This window comes from Anopheles funestus, chromosome 3RL (assembly GCF_943734845.2).
Source record: "Anopheles funestus chromosome 3RL, idAnoFuneDA-416_04, whole genome shotgun sequence".
NCBI lineage: Eukaryota > Metazoa > Arthropoda > Insecta > Diptera > Culicidae > Anopheles > Anopheles funestus.
The window spans coordinates 46,377,634-46,396,829 of record NC_064599.1 but is presented as its reverse complement, the minus strand read 5'-3'; the positions used below and the strand labels follow the sequence as shown (position 1 = coordinate 46,396,829).

The window sequence follows — 19,196 nt, the reverse complement described above, 5'->3', positions numbered from 1 at the left end:
TGCTTTCCTCCTTTGTGTAGCATAGCTTAGGGTATATTATAATATGGAAAAGTTCATGTATAGGTGGAGATCTCTGTCTTGTACAATACATCGATACGGCAGTACAGAATATGAAGAACCTCACAAAACGATAGTATATGATAAGTGCACAGTGACGCTGTTACGGTTAAGAAAATGTGCAGTTAAATGGCTTTTTACGAAAGAAAAGCTGTTAAATAAAGAAACAAATGACAAAGAAACAAACTATGAATGTAATGTGTTGATAGTATTTTGCTGAAATAATATTCGAAGACAAAAAGTTATGGCTTAAGAATTTCGTCTTGGATAATTATAACTGGTATGTGTTGTATGTATTTATTTATCAAGGCATGTTGTTTGTTTTTGGACGTAACTTATGTAACACGTGTTTAGGTATGTACATTGTTTTAATGTACTTAAGTTACAATAATGCAATTATAAACATACAAGTAGATAAACTACAATTTTATTCCGTCTGTAGCATTTTGTATATTGAAAGTAACATATTGGTCATTTGCTATCGATAAAGTGTTTTCGGATGGTTGATGCGCAAGAAAGCTGCCAAGTAGCGTATATTGGAATCTGCAATGCTTAAATGAGTTAAAGCATGATTGAACAAAAGGAAAAGAAGTGTTGTACTCATTTAAGGTTTTAAGAATTATCGTACGTAGAAGAAGAAGGTATTATGAATTATCGTACTTGTGAACTCGAAACACGCTGAACAATTAAGCTGGGTCAGTTTAAATGGCATGGTCTGTTTTATGATTTATTTTAAAAAGATATCTTATATTTAAACGAGGCGTACGTCATAATTGCGCGATGTAAATTAAGTTTGAAGATGTTGACAAGCAATTGCCGCTCAAAACTGCGCTTTTCGCAGGAGTAATCGAATAAAACAGTACAGTATAAATAGTGCTGTGTACTACATCGGGAAACGATTATTTGTAACGATTATTGTTGGAAGTAAGAGAATGAGACAACTAAGCGTTTGATTTGTCAGTATTAAGAGCCGATAGTTCGTGGTTCAGCTGTTCGATAGGTACTTCCCGCCGAAAAACAGCTTTGTAGGCGAAGGCAGTTAGAAAAGCAGCTCCAAGTGGGCCGACCCAATAGATCCAATGTGCATTATATACACCATTCCACAGGACTGGGCCTAAAGAACGGGCCGGGTTCATGCTCGCACCGGTGTAGGGACCCTAAAATTATTAAGGACAGAAGGTGTGTTATGGAAGTGTTATCGTTTTGTGGATTATAGGCTACATACCGCAGCAACGGCTAGAGCACCGACAGTAAAACCAAACTTTAACGCAACCGAATCGTGATGTTTAGCGTTGCGAGGATCCCAAACGCCACAGCAGACTAAGATCAATACCATAGTAGCGACAAATTCAATGCCAACCGCCTGCATGTTTGAGATAGCACTGTTAGGTTGTGTCACGCAGAATCCGGGTCCTTTTTCTAACGCAGAATCGAACACGGCTGTTGGTGTCAGCAACTTCAGGACACCGTAGCCCATAAAGGCACCTACGCATTGAGCTGCAGCATACGCCAGGGCCATCTTCATGATGCAATAGATAGAAGTACATGTGTCAGTGTCAGTAATAGGCATTTGTGTGGGTCTAGAGATGAAGTTTGACCATCAGCATACATACCTTGGTGGAAACTAAATCGTACACCCATGCGGCTGCGGTGACCGCTGGATTGAGGTGAGCTCCGGATACGCATCCGAACACTTGTACAACGATCATCACTATTAGACCAAAGTTGATGCACAATTCAAAGTGTGAAGGAGTATGGCCTAACCCAGACACACAGCCCATACAACCAAGCATCACCAACAATCCTGTGCCAATCAGCTCGGCTAGGAACACCGAAATATTGTCGAGCGTGGATTTTTTCATTGTGCTGTTCTGTAATAAGACAAAGTAATTAGATAAAGTGTTAGCAATGTTTGATAAACTAAAAGAGCTAGAAAAATACTTTTTAATAGAGTTATGCTTCATTAAAGCTATTGTGAATTACATACTAGGCATTCAAAATTTGGTCAATGAATTGGTTGACACATCTTCATCCATTGCTTATTGCTCAAAGGCTATAATACAAAATATTATATGACACCAATAATGTTGGCCAATCTGTGCAGTAAAGAATTGTCATCTTTCTTATCAGTAGTAAGTAGCAGATAGAGTGGCAATTAGTAGCAGTTAAAGCTGCTGTTGCTGTAGCGCACTGCACTGGTTTATGATTGGATTGTAAAAGATTTTTGTCGCTGGCTCATCAAGTACTAATGTACTGTACGAATTTTGTTTTCCTGTTTTTGTTTCGGTACCGAATATTTAATGTAATCAATTAAAAAAAAAGTTTAAACATAAATGTACTTGACAAATAATGTAAATAATTGAAGTGCAATGTTATTCGTAAAATACGTTATACTTCTAGTACTAGAGGGACCATGTAGGATTGGCCCGGTTAGTGTAGCCATAAGTCACTGCAGTAAGTCAAGTAGTAATGTTTGTTTAGATAACCGCAAGTCAAACATTACGAGAATCAAGAATCACATGGTATTGAGTGAGGTAGCGTTATATCTCCAGTGGCGTTATAGTTGAAGTACACCAACCTGTAAATGCATGTACGCTTCGCGCTTTTGCTCTTTATAGAAGAGAAGCTGAGGTAAAATCTTCCTCTGGTCAAACTGTCGTATTGCTTCAAATGTTTGTCTGATACTTTATCTACCCGGTTGAAACTGGTCTTGCTGTATATGTGTTAACTATGTGCACGTTAGAAGAAAAGTTGTTGAGAAACATGCGCGAGGTAGAGATTAGGTGTTTGAATTCCTTCTACTACGGTCAACCTCCGCTGCACTTGTGATGTCTTATCGAAACGGTTGTCCCTAAAATGTAACAGAAATCTGATCGGTTTGCGATGCGGTATCAGTTCGTTATCGGAAGACGATAAATTGAACAAGAACAATCCTGGCATAACCTTTGCACAGTCGTATCTTGTTGCTCGGATGGCGAAGGGCTCGACTTTTTCGTTGTTCTTGTGATAGATTTGACTCAAGATGACGTAACATGATCGATGAAAATGAGCAACGTTTTGTTTTGTGGATGGTACAATCGAGCTAAGTATGACGTCCGTTTGATATGGCAGTATGAAGGGTTATCGGAGAACGCTTCACTTGTTCTGCGTTACGACCTCGGAGGTTAGATTCGAATGCTAGATGAACGCTATCGGTTGTGAAGAGTCTTCGCATTCTGCTGGCATTTCGAACGGAACCAGTCCGTAGACTGATCGGATGATGTGTGAGTTATCAGTTTTTTTTTTATTTAGGATTTGACGCAGCGGTTCATTAGTACCCCATTCAAATGAGTAAAAACTTGATTTCGAGATTCGAACTGTGGAACTAGTTGCGAAGCTTCGATTACAATGTTGTAGGCGGTTTGCAAATGCAATCGACAACAACTACATTTTATACGATCCATCTACCCATTAGTAGGAGCCATGGCAATATTTCAAATGCTGTTTAAAATGCACTCTGGATCACAAATTTATCTTACGCAGGAATGCTGTTGCCATATCGAGTAAGAGTACTTTATCATCTTGAATTGCGTTCTTCATGCATTCAAGTTGTAAGTTGTTTTTCGATATTTGCTGTGTTCTAAGTAATGCAACTGTGTTTAACATTTAATATACGAAGTTCATCAAGCCACCAATACCTGGGTGGTTTCAATGCATTTGCATGAAAAAGGTCTGTTGACTATACAGCAGCGTTTGCGTAAATTTTACAAGAGCAGTTTGTGTATAATCACTCTTCCCGCCAAATCCACCACACCATAGAAAACGTGCCATTAATCAACAAAAGTGCAAGCGCTGGTGTAACGTTAATTGTTTGCTTTGAAGGTACCGTGTTGTAGTGTAATGCATTATCTCTTGTTTTTTTTTTGCTTTTGCTTTTATAAAACAGTACTTCCGTGTATTATCGGTGTGTTGATAGTCCCTTGCAGTGCGAAGAAATGGATTCCATTCGAATGGATTCGGGTTTCGTAACCAACGTGCACTTTCCTCGGTGATCTGACCGTGATGATCGTATCTACGGTGTTTGAATTTCACTTGACACCGCAACTGACAATCTTCTCTGTACTGGGTGATCGTTTATTATGTGTTCTTCTTTCGTGTTATTTTTTTAAATACACCCAATCTCAACCGAGCTAACGTTCTCGACACTGTTGGCTTTGGTTCACTATCGCATGGCCTTTTTACCCTGGGGTCATCGGCGAACAAACATTGTGGCGATGTGAAAATGTAAATAACTGGTATACTGGTGGAGCGAAAAAAATCGCTCGTGCGCCCATGAACCGATCGAATTGTAATTGTGTAAATGCTTTCACCGGTACGTTTCGATACTGTTGCCACTTAAAATCAAAGTCATTGCCGATGGTTGTAGCGCGAAGGTATTATAACAAGCGAACTCATTTACAATTTGGTACGATTGTGTAGTTATCAAACTTTTGTAGTAAAATAATTTGTTAAACTATTGAAAATATGCTTGGTACACATTTGTTCAACATCAGTAAACACACTTTCGCAGCTAGGCACAAACAGTTTGAATTGTTGTAATGGGGTTTTCATAACAAACCTTCGGAAACTCACCGTAAAAGGCGCAAAGGGAAACACCGCCACTCGTGGCAGAAGCAGAAGGCACCGTTCACGAAGATGCTGCTGTTCGGAGATGAGCTGTGATGCAACTAGGATTCGTTGATGCGCCGACGACTTGCGGCTAGGACTGCTAGCGAGTTCGATGCTACGAGCAAACTGATAGCCGTCGTCGCACGATGCCACTGACAAACCGCGCTGCTGAGGGGAACGTTGCTGATAAGTGGCACTGACACCTTTTGTTGCCGTCGATGTCGTCGACAGTTTCGTTAACGCCATGCTTTCTTAATCTGTCGCCGATTGGAGCATCGGAGTTACTACTAGTTGGTCGCGTAGGTATTGGTAAGAGAGGTTTCGGTTTCTTCCTTTTGCACACGGGATAAGGAGTGGAACTGGGATGCAAGGCTAGCGCACCGCTGACACATATGTGTGACCTCGCGGAGCACTGTGCGTGCGTGAGATGTAAGCGTCTTTCGGCAGTGTGGAGGCCAGCAAACGCTGCTATGGCCGAAAGGGATTGGCGGTGGTGCTGGTGGAACAGGCAGGAGTAGGACGCAATGCTGGAATATTTTTAGAATGTCTAGCTTGGTGAACTTCGGCCAATACGCGTACTGTTCATGTATATTATTTTTGTTGTAGTATAAAACATTCGGTGAATGCATGTATTGTTAGGTTTGATTATGTTACAGCGTTGGTTAAAGGGTGGAGAGCATAACGAGGCCGAGATCTTTGGCAGTTTTGTAAGCTGTTAATAATTTTAGTATTCTTATGTTATATTTTGGTTCAGATAACTATTAATAGGAGAAACACTTTTGATGAAAGTTAAAAATTAAAATTAAATGAGGAATACAATTAAAATTCGGGGTCTGAGATACATTTGAAGTAATTAATACTCTTTAATATTACTTTTAATAATAGTAGTAATATTAATTTTTCGTGAATTATGTTTTGGTGCATCAAAGGCTGAAACCAACCTTGCAATGAAGCCCTAATGAGTAGGAGGGAACCGTGGTGTGCGCAAAAGTGTTCGTGCGCAAGTCGGCATGGAGCCGCCACGGGCACAGATCTTGGTAGTAGTACCAAGATTTACCATTTCAACTGAGATTTTACCCGAGACAAATGTATGCAAACTTAGAAAAAAACTGAATTAGTCGATTTCCTTACACGTAGTCCGCATACTTTATCAGAAGGAAAGAAAAAACCTAGTATTTCTAAAAATAGTTTTAAAGTTTTTTTGTCAACTAGGTTTACAATAGGAAAGGTTCATTATGATCATTAGTTCACAATACAATAAAAAATAAACTACTAAAAGCTTGGCCTGTTACCACACATACAACGAAATCACCATTTAATTCAAACGGTAGTATTTTCGGTTAACAATTTCGTAACGTCCAATATAGCTAAAATAAATGAATCTAAGGAATTGCCAAAATGTTTTCTTACAAAAACAAATTATATGCGAACTGTAACCAGTTAAGAAATTTAAGGTAAGATTTGTTGATCTACGTTAATTTGATAAATCTGGGAAGTTAAATAATTTAAAAATACATGTCTGTAAGTTATGGTAAATTATTTTTAGTCCTTTATTCTGTGATAAAATCACGTTACATGTTAAACAATTCCTTTAAAATGGTAACCCATAATTTTCATGGAAATACTAATTTTAAATAGATCAGCAAGCAGAACCAAAATGTTAACAGCCATGAGATGGCACATGCAAAAGATTTTTTTAAAAATATCATCAACAAGAAACACGTAGAGTGAATTGGAATACAGTGTAATAATTAAGAATTCTTTCTTTATTGAACTAAGTATGAAATATTTGCCACTGTTCACTGTTGAACAGAACATGTGGTTGCAACGAAACGCTGAATAAATGACCAAAGGCAACGATTAGCCTAAACCATTGTGGCAATCATATCACATTCGAGCAGAATCTTCTCACTTGTGAGTTTTTCATGCAGTTGCGTTTGTCTCTAGGATGAGTCGAGCAAGTGTGGATTCAAATTCAAAATGTTCAAACGAATTTTGAGTAAAATTGTTGTAAAGGCCAAATTTTTGCGTTGTACAACATAGTTTTAATGTAAGATTGAAATTTTCTATTAGCAATATTTACATAATATTAATATGCAGTTCTGAATTATAAAAATGTTGAAATATTTCTAAATTTCTCACAGGGAAAAACTCACATCATAGACCAGCTGCTAAAGTTGGGTATGGAAAGATAAAACCGGTTTATGTTGTAGAGCCCAATTCGGATTGTTGAGTTGTTTATTAATTGCTTATTAAAAAATAATTAAAATTGTTTTTTTTTAATTTTTCATTAATGTTTGAGAACAATTACTATAACTGTAACTATAACTATAACTATAACTATATATGTTATTTTTACTTAAAAAATTTAATATGCATTGAAATTTGCTACAAATATATCACATACTGTTTAAGTTCATAAAGGTAGTTTTTCCTTTTCATTCGACCACTCGTTGTTGTAGTATGCGAGTTATTTAACATATGTCCGATACCTTTGAAGGAACGTATCCAGAAAACAAAATCCCATTTAACTTCCAATTGCTAAAATTTGTAGTATTTTCGAACTGAAGGATTTGCCTATTGTTAATTAATTTAAGCTAATTAAAAGACTTTTCTGTTTGTAGAAATCATTTTTATTTAACTTACCATTACATTCAGACCTTTTCAAATTGTGATTCTTTATTATGTATAACGCACACACACACCTGTTCTTGGGGAGTTGTAGTTTCTAGTTCGCCATCATTATGCAATTCTCTTCGAAAGACATACTTGTACGTTATGGGCATAACAACACCAGCCAAAGGTGGTGCTACAAAATAAATCTGTCAACAGAAACATTTATGAAACAATTAGAAAACTGTTTTGGTTCGAATATAATCCAGAGTATTCGTCATGTTCATACCCATATTTTATGGTAACTGTTGTTCCATACGCACGGTGCTAATGTTCGGGCAGGGTTCATACTTGCACCGGTAGCGGGACCTGCTGCAACCGAGATGGCAGCTACGAGCAGCGCAAATTTCAATGGAGCCGAATCCTGATGTTTAGCGTTCCGTGGGTCCCAAACACCACAACACGCCCAGATAAGAATTCCAGTGACAATGAATTCTATTCCAAAAGCGGCTGTTGTTGTAAGACTGGCGTGTGGGGCCGTAACACAACTACCATGACCACCAACTAACGCTTGATCGAAGTAAGTCTGAGGAGCAACACCCATAAGCAATCCATAACCACACAAAGCGCCGGTAAACTGAGCCACAAAGTATACTAGTACCATCTGAAACAGAGATATGTATACCATCATTATGAGAATTTAAGATTTTTATGTCACTATCACTTACCATGCACGAAATATCACCGTAGATGTATGCGGCTATTGAAACAACTGGATTTATGTGAGCTCCAGAGACTACACCAAATGTGAGGATCACCACCATAACCGTAAAGCCAAAGATGAGGCCTCGGCTGAAGTTGGTTGTAACGTTGTCGAAACCATCTAGACAGCCCATACATCCTAGAAACATCAGAGTGCCCGTGCCAAAAAATTCTCCCAGGAACTTGGAAAGGACGATAAAGGATGGCGTGTTTGATACTAAAATATAAATAGAAAATCTATGCATTGAATTGAAAAGCTAGCACAATCAGCGATGGCTAGCATAATTATTATAACTATTATGAACAAAACTTACAATAAAATTTATATTGTAATATAATTTATATTATATTAGAGATAATAATACGGTTTCAAAAGGTCTCTGAGCGTGTTTAGTATAAAGAGTCAATATATTTTAAGCACCTTTTAACAGCGCAGTGATGTTTTGATTTTATGAATGCGAAATTCGGACTTAGATATCTGTCTTAAAGTTGTAAAGCTTTATAGTTCGGTCGAGCAGATAATCATACATAATGCTTTTTAAATATGTTTTTTATTTAAAATATTTAAATATGGTTTTTTAAATATGTGCAAGGTTCCAGGTGATAGAAGATAGAATGGAAACAAACTACACAAAATCCTTCATTATTATGCCAAATATGAACTTACTAAAAATGTATATTAAGGGAAGCATTGAGTGATGTTGAGAAAAGAACGTGAAAAGTGAAAAATTATCGATATGTTTCGGTAGTTATGATGAACTTTGTTTTACAACTGATTTATTTGTTTCTCGGTTCATTATGTAGAATACTCAAATACGTCTTCATTATTGCCATGAGTGATATTATTTTATAAGCTGTTTTGTCTCTTGCTCAGAAGGATTATTGTATTAATTATCACCGTCATCATCATCATTCGGCATTCGCATTAAGGTTGTAATTTACGCTATCGAAAGAGATATTGTTATCACGGATTAATCGAAATATGTGGCCAATATTGCATTACTTGCTATAATCGTAACCAACGAAGCGATTATATGACGATCAGTCAGACAGAAAATTGCGCACAAGATAATGACTGTTTAGTTTTTTTTCTGACACTTTAGGTTAAAGGGCATAAGAGTATGTATTTGAATGCATGGAAAATTCAATCATTTTGATTGTAACAACTATTTGTTAAGCTTGTTTAATATTATTAAAGATTAATTCACCTATTATGGTAACTGAACTAAGATTTAACTATTAAATAACTTACTCTGTGTGTGCCACGATGTTTGAAATGTAACTCTTTTTTGGGCAGCATCCTCGATTATATGAACACCATTAGCGGATCCCTCGCCATTGCTAGCGATCTGTTGTTGATGTTGGTGTATCGATAATCCGTTGTGCGTCATGTCTAATACCGCTCGCTACTCACTACTTTTCCGTCTTAGATGGATGACCGTTTTGATAACGATTATACACATTAAAATTTGATTCAAACTTTGTCTCGAATGTTGCTTTGTTTTGGATTTAAGCTACTTGACGATGCAGTGCGGCGTCCACTAATGCATCGATCGATACGTGAGTGGAAATGTTATAAACTCAACAGGTCGAATGACCGAGTCGGACGAACGTAGCCTACCAACTGGTTTGATAGCGCATCGTACCGGCTGCGTCAACTCAATGATTGAAGCTTATCTTTGCCGATAACAAGGTCAATCAACGAATCCGCTGACAAACGGAGGTAATTTCCGAAGGCTAATTTACCTATCGTAGCAGCACACCGTGTCCGTTTTGAATGCTTGCGGGTTAGCGAGTTTCATGCCACCCTCCGAGAGACTTGTTTTATTATGGCTTACAGCGACGCTTATGATACTATCTAAGGGAATAGACGCTTGTCTGCGGGTAACATTATTATTCGTTTGAAACCAACCTCAAGGTACAGTTTTAGCAGAATTGAACTCTTGCTTTGCAAGACCGTCTGCACAATTACATGCAAAGCTAGGAGTAGCTTTATATTCTTGCCAAAAGATGTACCGATATATCGATGCCGTGAGAATGGCACCAACCGTAGGACCGGCAAAATAAATCTGTAATGGATCAAAATAACGATGCACATAAGCAAAGTTGGTGATTTGATTAGAGTACCTACCCAGAGACCTTTGTATGAATGGTTCCATACAGCAGGAGCTAGTGTACGTGCTGGATTCATACTAGCACCAGTGATGGGTCCGCCAGCAATCGAAAGACCGGCAATAAGAAAGGCGAACTTAATAGGAACAGAATCACTATCCTTCTTATTCCGCGGGTCCCAGACACCACAATTCGTCCACACCAATATGCCCGTTAGCAAGATCTCGACAGCAAGGGCCATTCCAGAAGAAAGGCTAGCGTGAGGCACGGTGACGCAATGGCCATCGCCGTGCTCCAGAGCTTGCAGGTAATACTGCCACGGTGTGACAGCCCGTAATAGACCATAACCACAAAGTGCTCCAGCGAATTGAGCCACAATGTATACAAGCATCAGCTGTAGAATTGTAGAGAAGAAGATGCAGTTTGTTTAAGTGAAGCTTGCCACTATGCAAGAATTTTGACGCACTAACCGGGAACGGTAATGTGCCGTAGATATAGGCCGCTAGTGATACTACAGGATTAATAATCGCACCCGAAGTAGCGCTAAAGGTGATGAATGCCATCATGACTACCATTCCGAAGGTGATCCCACGGCTAATGTTTGTAGTGATGTTGTCGAACCCATCCAAACCAGCCATGCATCCGCCGAACAGCAACATCCCTGTGCCGAGGAATTCAGCCAAGAATAGTGTAAACACTTTCCACGGTTGCCTGTGACGAACTGTGCAAGAATGAATGATTGCATTTGATTAGATTGATTAGAGACATTATTTGAATAACGATTAAGAACCCTGGGTGTGTCCAACTGTTAATCAACAGTTCCAAAAACAAGTTAGCACACTAATGATTTGTGATTATATTGTGCATGATTCAAATGCAACAATATGAACGATAAGAGACGCTTGATATCGCGATTTGCAATCAAACAATTTTTGAGCTCATCATGTACTGCTAGATTGATAGATGTGAGGAAATGATCGATAAGTTAAAATTGTATACGGGAGGCCATAATGGAGCAGTTACCGTATAAGAGCGCTTTGCCCATGGTGTAATAATTTGTATGAATGAAACAGTTTGATAACTTGCGTGGCGCAGGGCGCCCGATTATTTGACATTATACGCAATGAGCGATATGGAGAAATCATGAAGCTACAAATGTAATTGACAGTAGATTAGTAGAAGCACGAGCCTGCTCTTCACTATTCATAGCAGTGTGAGTACGCAATTCAGCGTGTATGTGAGAAGAAATGTAAAGTATTATCGAGTAATTCAGTAGCATCACGAGGCGCATGATAAGAATGATAAAAGCTCTTCTAGTGTTGAATTTTAACAGCATCATGGTAAGATAGGGCAATGATGGTACAAGGAATAATCAAAGAAATGCAAATACGATGGTTTTGCCTGTTATATTATATGCAACAGTTGAAACATGTTTAAACAGTAAGCAGCTACATATTGCATAGTGAAACAACTAATTAAAAGTAAACTAATATTATATAATTACCACTGAGAAAGTGCTAGTTTAATTTTTTTCTTCACATAACAATGAACAATAACACGGTAACAATTGTAAATGAAACATTTTTTTTCTCTTACATGTTTGACTGTCCATAGTTAATAATCAGATTTGTTTTCCAGTGGATCTGCTTCAATTGAAATTCAATACTTTATTCACTACACTTGAAGTATGTTTCCGTACAGAATCCTAGAACAACTAACTGACCACTGACAGCCAAAACGGCTACTGTGTCAGGCTGATGAGTGTCTGCATAAGTATCACTGCAGGCTGGTAAGGTGTAATGGTACGCACTTTGCTTATCTGATTCTTAAGCTAACTTCTCAAAGCTGATACTTATGATAAACGTAATATAAAAAAAAAACGCGCCCACAAATGACGATGCTTGAGGCACATTATCTTATTCCGACGAAAGCAATCTTGACGGTCAGACAAGAGATTACTGACCATACCCTCGTGTTTCGTGATTTCTCTAAATCCGGTAAAGTCAGAGTAAAGCTGTTTGTAGCCTTGAATCACGTTTCATGACCGTTTGTGATGTAGATGTCTACTTATTTGATACAAAACGTTCGATAAATAGTATCGTGCTCAAGCGACAGTGCGACTTGCCCGCTGTGTGCCAGTATCTTCAGGCGAAGGTTGATAATTTTGTGGGTCTGTAGGTCGAGCAGGAACATTTTTTATTGGTGTTGGATTTTAGGAACAAGTGGTATGATTGTAAAGCATTAAAAGCTTACGCTCTTAATTACACAGAACATTGCGAAGTGTGGGAGTTAATGACCTGATAAACAATATTGGACCACACATTTTGTTGTTTTGCATGTTGGTCATAAAGATGTTGCTATATGAAGATATACACTGTCTGAAGCATCACTAAATGGCAGCAAATAGTAAATGACGTAGGAAACGTACAACTGCTGGCTAGCTGCATCATTCGGTGCGGTTTCTGCTGCTATCATTTTGGGTGAAATAAAGATACAGTGGACAGTTGTTACGCCTTATAAGGGAGATGAATAGAAGAGCAGTTTTACAAAATTATACACAGTGATACTTTATTGAACTTTAGTCATGGTCCACAAGCTGGAACGATTCACTCAGCTGTTCATTAAACAAATCGCCGTGCTGTAGCGTAAAATGGTGAAATTTAACACGTGCATTAGCTATCGGTGCAATTTGCTTTGTAATTCGGTGCTGGTTTTGATGTTTTGCAAAACATGAACAAGTCTGTGCTCCAACAACTTCATTTACATACAACACACACACATGCGTACCACACTTTTACGTGCAATCTCCGGGATTCACGGTAAATAATTGAAACGAAAACGATAAATCAAATTGACAAGTTTGCAGCATTACTTTCTTCGAAAGAAGATCCTATCGTAAGTGCTTTTCTGGCTTTTCTCAGGCACTTGTTTGGTGGGTACTGCATTGAGAAAACCGTCCGATCCACGATCGGTTTCTAGTTCGTCAAATTCCAAACTCTGACTATCACGTTCTTCTGCCGATTCTTGCTCTTCATAGGGATTGTTCTCAGATCGTATGAAGGTGGACCGCTTGGGAAGAGTTGGCGATTTGGAAATTTTCCTACTATTTGGACCACTCTTGAGTCCTCCTTTCAAGCTACCGTACCCACTATCTTGTACGCTACTCTTTTTATTAACCGATCCATTGCGATTGATTTCCGTCCCGGGTACCGTAACTGATGCAACCGTATTAAATGCCTCCTTCACTAGACCGTGCGTAGCCGCGAGGAGGCTGGGCTTGACAGAGTTTGTCGTAATTGAATGTCCGTTAATGTTTGGCGACGACCAGTTATTGTTACTATCCCGCGCGTTTATTGATCCCATCTCACTTGGCCCGACCTGTACCGTTCCAGTCCGTGGATCGATGTGTTTCTGTGATGCTTCCTTTACAGTCGAGTTGATCTTTTTCTCCGCCCGCTCAATTGCGGCGACGGAAGAAACGTGTCCGGGAACGGCTGTTCGCGAAACGGTTGATGAGGGTGTAGCCGAGCCCGAATCATCTTCCTCCTCTTCCTCTACGATCACCGATGATTGGATCCAGTCTCGTATACGGTTTTTCTTGGCGGCACGATCAACGGTCGTCTCGATGCCACATTGTGCCAGTGTTCCTAGGAGCTTATTTTTTTCCTCAACGCTGCTGTGGAAGGAGTACATCGAAGGACACAATTCATCTGGTTCATTTTCAGCCATCTCCTTTTCTGCTGTTTTTCCAAGCCATCGGTCATCGAGATACTTTTGCAAATCGCTCAGCGTCTTTAGTCTTCGATCCGATCGGGGATCTAGGAATTTCTTAAACAGCTTGCACGCCCTTGCAGAAAGCAGTTTGAATAGCTTTGGGCAGCGCTTCATTGGAAACGTAAGAGTTGCCTGGTGCCATTGCTGATAACGATTATATCGAGGATCATCAAGAGATGCCTTTTGCCAGGGTAGGCAGCCTGTGAGACACACAAAACATACTATGCCAAACTGCCACACGTCGTGGGCCGTATCAGTCCTGAATGTAAAAAACAGCAATAACAAATTGACAGTTGTAATCACTGAGCTTGGTTATCGAATGGGTACTTACTCACTTGTATTTATCATCCGTTTTCACAAGCAACACTTCGGGAGGACTGTACGGTAGCCATTCGTTACGCCTCAGTACCTCCTCACCGAGTTTCCTCGATTCTCCAAAGTCACAGAGCTTGATGCGAGCAAAATCTGATCGAAACACTAACACATTGTCCAATTTGATGTCTCTGTGTATAAGGTCTCTGAAAGGCAAAACCGACAGCAACAATTAACACAGTGCTGGTGAAAAAGCAGGAATATGATCGTTTTCTCACTTTTGATGAATATAATCGATCGCTGACGCAAGTTGTCTAGCAACACGCTTTGTGTGCAGCTCACCGATTCCACTGTCCGACACATTTGATGTTAGGTCTCCTGTAAAAGTGTTGGGAAACATCAAAGAGAACTATGAGCTCCTCCCTTGCATTTAGTGCTAAAGTGTAGTGTTACCTAATGGTGCATACTCCTGGGTGAATACGTAGAATCCGGCCGTTTCGAAAGCGACATCATAAGTGGTAACAATATTTTTATGCTGCCCCAGCATAAGACTGAAGTGAAATTCCTTGTAAAAGTCTGTCAGCGAGACGAACGGTTTGGGTAGCAGCTTCAGTACCATCTCCGTGTCGGTAGCACGATGCTCTACGAGCAGTATTTTCCCAAACCATCCTTCGCCAACAATTTGTAAGATGTCAAACTCGTCAGACAGGACCACTTTATCAAGTTCGAACTCGCGAACTTTGTGGATGCTTCCACTAGATTTCTTCGAAGATGCCATGTTTTTTGATGTGTTGTATATAACAAACTAAAAAATCAGCCCAAAGCTAGACTGAGTACCTCTTTTTGTAAACATCATTTTGATACTTCCACATTGTTAGCTGTTATTGGATCGCATCTGTACGGCTAGTTTTTTCAATTCAACTGCAAATGATTAAATATTGTAAAATGAGAAAGAAGAAAAGAGAAAAAAGTTACAAGAAAGTAAACCAATTGTGGAGGTAACACAAAAAGAAGCTACGATTTTTATCGTTTATTTATCAAAACCCGCCTCGTAAGCTAACCGAAGGACACATTTAATTACGTTGCACACGAGGTTTGTACCGAAATAAACATACGCACCGGCGAGCGGACCGTGAAACACAGAAGGCATAATGTAAGATGACAGTGAGCCATAATACTATCATCCATTCAACAATGTGTAATAATCTTTACTTTGGTCACCATTTTTCGCTCGGAAATAACAGATGAAGGTAAGTGATGATAGCAGATAAATTCATGACAATTTTGAACATCATGTTCAACTCTACATACTGTCTGTATTATATTCGATTGGATCATATTCGTCATTGGAAGACTTCATATTTTTGGGGTCTCTATGATGCGAATGTTTATAGATTATTGATATGGAACAAGTGTCAAAGACAACAGGTGATCGTGACATACGTATATGTGCAAAGGCTTATTTTTAAACACCGAATACATTTACGGCTTACTGTTATACGTGCCGTTTATCTACTGAAGGTGGTTTCATCGTTTTGATTTGTGTTAGCGATCGTTTTGAAATTTGATAGCTATTTTGTAACGCTTATTCGATAGCGCAACGCCTGATGACGAAAATGAAATTATAGGGTGATAAGCGTAATTTAAACGAAACGTCATAACGTCACAACATTGAAATCGCGGATTTATGTCAAAGATAATTTATTTCACTTGTTTTGCCGATATTTCAAAAGTTTTCCTTGATTGCATAGAGAAGTATTTGATTTTCTATAGCCTTTGATTATCTCCAAACGTTCGATTTGGAAACGTTTATTAAATAAGCAACTTCGATAAGCGAATCGTAAAGGCAATGTTTATAAACCTGATAAGAAATAAGTGAAACTTAATCTCTATGACAATGATTTCAATAAAACTGGAAACACCTAGCAATACGATATTCAATATGACAACACCGACAATATGGCAACAGACCGACATAACGAAAATTTTAAAATTTTAACTGATCGATTGTCGAGACGCAATTTACAGTCAGATTTTTTGTTCAATTCAAATGTTGGGTTGTACGGAAGTTGGAACTAGTGTTTGTGCTCTATAAAGCTTGTTGTTATGCTTATGTATTTACATGTCAAAATAACATTAATTTATTGAGTTGCTTATACGAAAGATTTATGTCGTACTATTTCATATTGTTTTGTTCTCATAGCTCTTTGTTTAATTGTTTAATGTGTCCTTCAAATTACAAAGAGCGCACTTCCCTCTAGGCATATGAAAATTAAATATAACCGATGAACAACCAATACATTTTTCTCACTTACTGTTCTGTGTATGTGTATTTGAGTATAAATGATTAATTGAAATTGATAATAATTTTCAACATCACTTTCACTTTAACATTTGTTCACTTTTTTCGCTAACACTTGTTAATGTGTAATGTGTAACACTAAACAATGCATTTCCACAAAACTTTCACATATCTTCACTGGGTTTTTCGTTCACAAACATATGCATTGCAGGTTAAGATTTTATAGCGGCGAGCGGATTCTGATATCTGGACTTTGTATGTTTGTATGGTATGTTTAGTGTTGAATAAATTCAAGCAATTTCTAGATTGGTTCCGTATAGTTCCGGGTCTGAGATTGTAGTCACTTCAACACAATACTTTTGGTAGTGTACGAAACAGGCACACCGTGCAGTTCCATGTTGTCAAGAATGAAAGAAAAAAGAATCATTATCCCGCACAAATGTAGGGTGTGGTTTGTTGCTGTAATGGGAAAACCAGCTCTTACGAAGAATCGACACTCCGTTTATATCGTAACCGAATGATTTTTCATCACATCAACAGCAACTGCCGTTGTGGTTGTAATTGCAAACGTGGAAATGTTGGTATCGTTTTGACATTAAACCATTTCACGGGACCCTGTTTTCACGAGGCAGAATGATGCCTGCTGTGCGGCTGCAGCTGTGGTTGCGCCGAGCTAATGATTTTCTAAATTTATATATCACTAGATTTTTACACAACGTTGTTCGCACGGGCCGGCGTCGCCAAGAGAGAAATGGCGATAGTCATTTTGATGATAACTAAAGTAAACGTGAAGCAGAATGTATCAGATCATTATCAGATCGTCAATTGCTTTTCTAAATTAGGTATATTGCAGAAACTTGGACCAAACGGGCTTCATTTCTTAGTTTGCACTATACCCGAACAACGACTAGTTAAAAACGTTAGATCTCGGGTAAACGATGAGCACAACTGAGTATGATGATGATCGCGATCATGGCGGCTCGGCCGTACGCTATGTTTCGCTCGCAAACTCAAATGGTGAATAAATACTCTCATCGAATGTTTCGCTCTCATCGAAAGTTATTTTTGAATATCGTACCGAAATCTTCGTATTTCAACACTTTCGTTCGTACGAGTGCATTTGAACCGAAAAGAAATCCATTAATTTACTTTATACGATGCGGAAGTAGGTGATCATAAACAATCAATCAGCTTCTTGTTATGTTGGGTTGAGGTAACAGAAATATTTCAAGCTCATTTGAGCTTGATCACTTGTTTTAAACCCTTTTGTGCGATCGTCGAATGTTATGTTTTAGTGATGCCTTGTCGTTAGAGGTTATATTTGGAATTTGTTCTTAGTTTTTTTGAATTATCTGACTGGACGCTGTGCTGGAAGCTAAGCAACATCAAATGAAGAAATTAAAAAAAAAGACAAAAACAGTAAATTAACAAAAATTAATGTTCCCTTTTATGAAAAATGATGCAGGTGGAGGCGCCTGATAGTTTATTGATAACAACATCGGTCTCCAAACAACAGTACGGGTACCAAATACCATTCGAATCGCCATGTACGAGCTGACGGATATATAAAACCATAGCAGACCAAGACCAAAATGAATAGTATTAAAATGTATAATTAATTGTGATATGGAAATGCTTACCAAAAATATAAAAATCCTGATGCTCGAATAAATAAAAAAAACCTTAAACATGATTGAAAATACCTATTATTTGTTATTTTAACTTTATTTAATGGTTGTGATGTTATGTTGCTATGTTTAATAATTTGTACTCCTATATGGAGCAATGTAGCTATATTAATTTTGGTAAATGATATATAAGGAAATAAGTAATGAAATAAATAAGAAAATGGTCGATATTTCGATATATTACAGAGTAAGAAAATCTGGTGAATGAGGAATGCTAAGAAATTAGATGTGTTCCTTCAAAACGTTTCAAGGCTTTAATTCAACCAATACAATTTAACAACTACTTGTTCAAGCAATGAATTGTAACCTTTGAAGTCATACTAAAGGGAATGAATTACATTTGTTGTGTTTAATTTATCGTCGGTTTGTGTGATGTTGTGCGCTGAAAAGTTATTTGAACGAGGTGGCAATGAATCGGTTTGAATAAATGAAACAAATGGTTCAGCAAACTATTATCATATCTTATCTTATCATGCACTGCAATTTAAGTGAATTCTTGATTGAACTATGTGGAGAGCTTCAGGAATGTTTACTCAATCAAAAGCTGACCGATACGACACAAGTTATAGAGTTTGTTGCAAAACAGTAACAGAAAGTATTTGCGCCTATCAGTAGGCAATCAGCACGGCTTAAAGAATGGTCCGATATATTTGCAAAGGGAAAAGTGATAGGTTGTTTGTTTAATGGTAATAAAATGATTTTTAATTTAATAAAAATTTATATTGACATGTATTTTTATTTTATTTATATTACATGATCACGGCTTTAGTCACGGCCATCAGCAACAATGCGGCCGTATTGTCAGACACAGAGGGATTAACAATTATAGATTCAACTTCTTTCTTTCCTCGTAATATGTTACTGTTTTGGTGGTTGTTTAAGGATTTTTTTTTATACATTTTTTTACAAAACTTATAAATTTTAAAATC

The 19,196-nt window shown here is 38.1% G+C and overlaps 4 protein-coding genes across 13 annotated transcripts; all 4 read right to left on the bottom strand.

Moving 5' to 3' along the window:
* Positions 1 to 757: 757 nt before the first annotated feature.
* LOC125768087 (aquaporin-like) lies at positions 758 to 4,916 on the bottom strand. The gene is made up of 4 exons (XM_049435297.1): positions 4,669 to 4,916; positions 1,671 to 1,928; positions 1,283 to 1,576; positions 758 to 1,214 (listed from the first exon to the last, which is right to left on the bottom strand). Exons 2-4 carry the CDS (start codon positions 1,917 to 1,919, stop codon positions 999 to 1,001), a joined length of 759 nt encoding a protein of 252 aa, XP_049291254.1. The 5' UTR covers positions 1,920 to 1,928; positions 4,669 to 4,916; the 3' UTR covers positions 758 to 998.
* Positions 4,917 to 7,314: 2,398 nt separating this feature from the next.
* LOC125768092 (aquaporin AQPAn.G-like) lies at positions 7,315 to 9,473 on the bottom strand. The gene is made up of 4 exons (XM_049435306.1): positions 9,332 to 9,473; positions 8,046 to 8,296; positions 7,607 to 7,981; positions 7,315 to 7,526 (listed from the first exon to the last, which is right to left on the bottom strand). Exons 1-4 carry the CDS (start codon positions 9,468 to 9,470, stop codon positions 7,359 to 7,361), a joined length of 933 nt encoding a protein of 310 aa, XP_049291263.1. The 5' UTR covers positions 9,471 to 9,473; the 3' UTR covers positions 7,315 to 7,358.
* Positions 9,474 to 9,992: 519 nt separating this feature from the next.
* LOC125768094 (aquaporin AQPAn.G-like) lies at positions 9,993 to 11,904 on the bottom strand. Of its 2 annotated transcripts, none has more exons than XM_049435308.1 (4): positions 11,788 to 11,904; positions 10,662 to 10,912; positions 10,211 to 10,585; positions 9,993 to 10,148 (listed from the first exon to the last, which is right to left on the bottom strand). In XM_049435308.1, exons 1-4 carry the CDS (start codon positions 11,801 to 11,803, stop codon positions 9,993 to 9,995), a joined length of 798 nt encoding a protein of 265 aa, XP_049291265.1. In that variant the 5' UTR covers positions 11,804 to 11,904. The 2 variants fall into 2 exon arrangements, with proteins under 2 accessions (XP_049291265.1, XP_049291266.1); XM_049435309.1 differs by having other exon boundaries at positions 10,219 to 10,585.
* LOC125768082 (serine/threonine-protein kinase meng-po) lies at positions 11,818 to 17,520 on the bottom strand. 9 transcript variants are annotated; one of them, XM_049435282.1, is made up of 6 exons: positions 17,437 to 17,520; positions 16,593 to 16,935; positions 14,731 to 15,198; positions 14,556 to 14,655; positions 14,301 to 14,483; positions 11,818 to 14,224 (listed from the first exon to the last, which is right to left on the bottom strand). In XM_049435282.1, the coding sequence occupies exons 3-6, from the start codon at positions 15,053 to 15,055 to the stop codon at positions 13,060 to 13,062; spliced, it is 1,773 nt and encodes a 590-aa protein (XP_049291239.1). In that variant the 5' UTR covers positions 15,056 to 15,198; positions 16,593 to 16,935; positions 17,437 to 17,520; the 3' UTR covers positions 11,818 to 13,059. The 9 variants fall into 9 exon arrangements, with proteins under 9 accessions (XP_049291239.1, XP_049291240.1, XP_049291237.1 ...); XM_049435283.1 differs by having other exon boundaries at positions 17,476 to 17,520; XM_049435280.1 differs by lacking the exon at positions 17,437 to 17,520 and adding an exon at positions 17,189 to 17,430.
* Positions 17,521 to 19,196: the final 1,676 nt, after the last annotated feature.

Bases quoted from the DNA above. Each gene is read 5' to 3' on its own strand.
- LOC125768087 (XM_049435297.1), bottom strand. From the start codon at position 1,919: ATGAAAAAATCCACGCTCGACAATATTTCGGTGTTCCTAGCCGAGCTG. The intron at 1,577-1,670 runs GTATGTATGCTG...TGCATCATGAAG, and splicing joins ACGATTTAGTTTCCACCAAG to ATGGCCCTGGCGTATGCTGC. The intron at 1,215-1,282 runs GTATGTAGCCTA...TAATAATTTTAG, and splicing joins GTGCTCTAGCCGTTGCTGCG to GGTCCCTACACCGGTGCGAG.
- LOC125768092 (XM_049435306.1), bottom strand. From the start codon at position 9,470: ATGACGCACAACGGATTATCGATACACCAACATCAACAACAGATCGCT. The intron at 8,297-9,331 runs GTAAGTTATTTA...TTTATATTTTAG, and splicing joins AACATCGTGGCACACACAGA to TATCAAACACGCCATCCTTT. The intron at 7,527-7,606 runs GTATGAACATGA...TTCTGTTGACAG, and splicing joins ACAGTTACCATAAAATATGG to ATTTATTTTGTAGCACCACC.
- LOC125768094 (XM_049435308.1), bottom strand. The intron at 10,586-10,661 runs GTTAGTGCGTCA...ACAATTCTACAG, and splicing joins ACGGCACATTACCGTTCCCG to CTGATGCTTGTATACATTGT. The intron at 10,149-10,210 runs GTAGGTACTCTA...GATCCATTACAG, and splicing joins ATTCATACAAAGGTCTCTGG to ATTTATTTTGCCGGTCCTAC.
- LOC125768082 (XM_049435282.1), bottom strand. From the start codon at position 15,055: ATGGCATCTTCGAAGAAATCTAGTGGAAGCATCCACAAAGTTCGCGAG. The intron at 14,656-14,730 runs GTAACACTACAC...ACACTTTTACAG, and splicing joins CCAGGAGTATGCACCATTAG to GAGACCTAACATCAAATGTG. The intron at 14,225-14,300 runs GTGAGTAAGTAC...TTTTACATTCAG, and splicing joins AAAACGGATGATAAATACAA to GACTGATACGGCCCACGACG.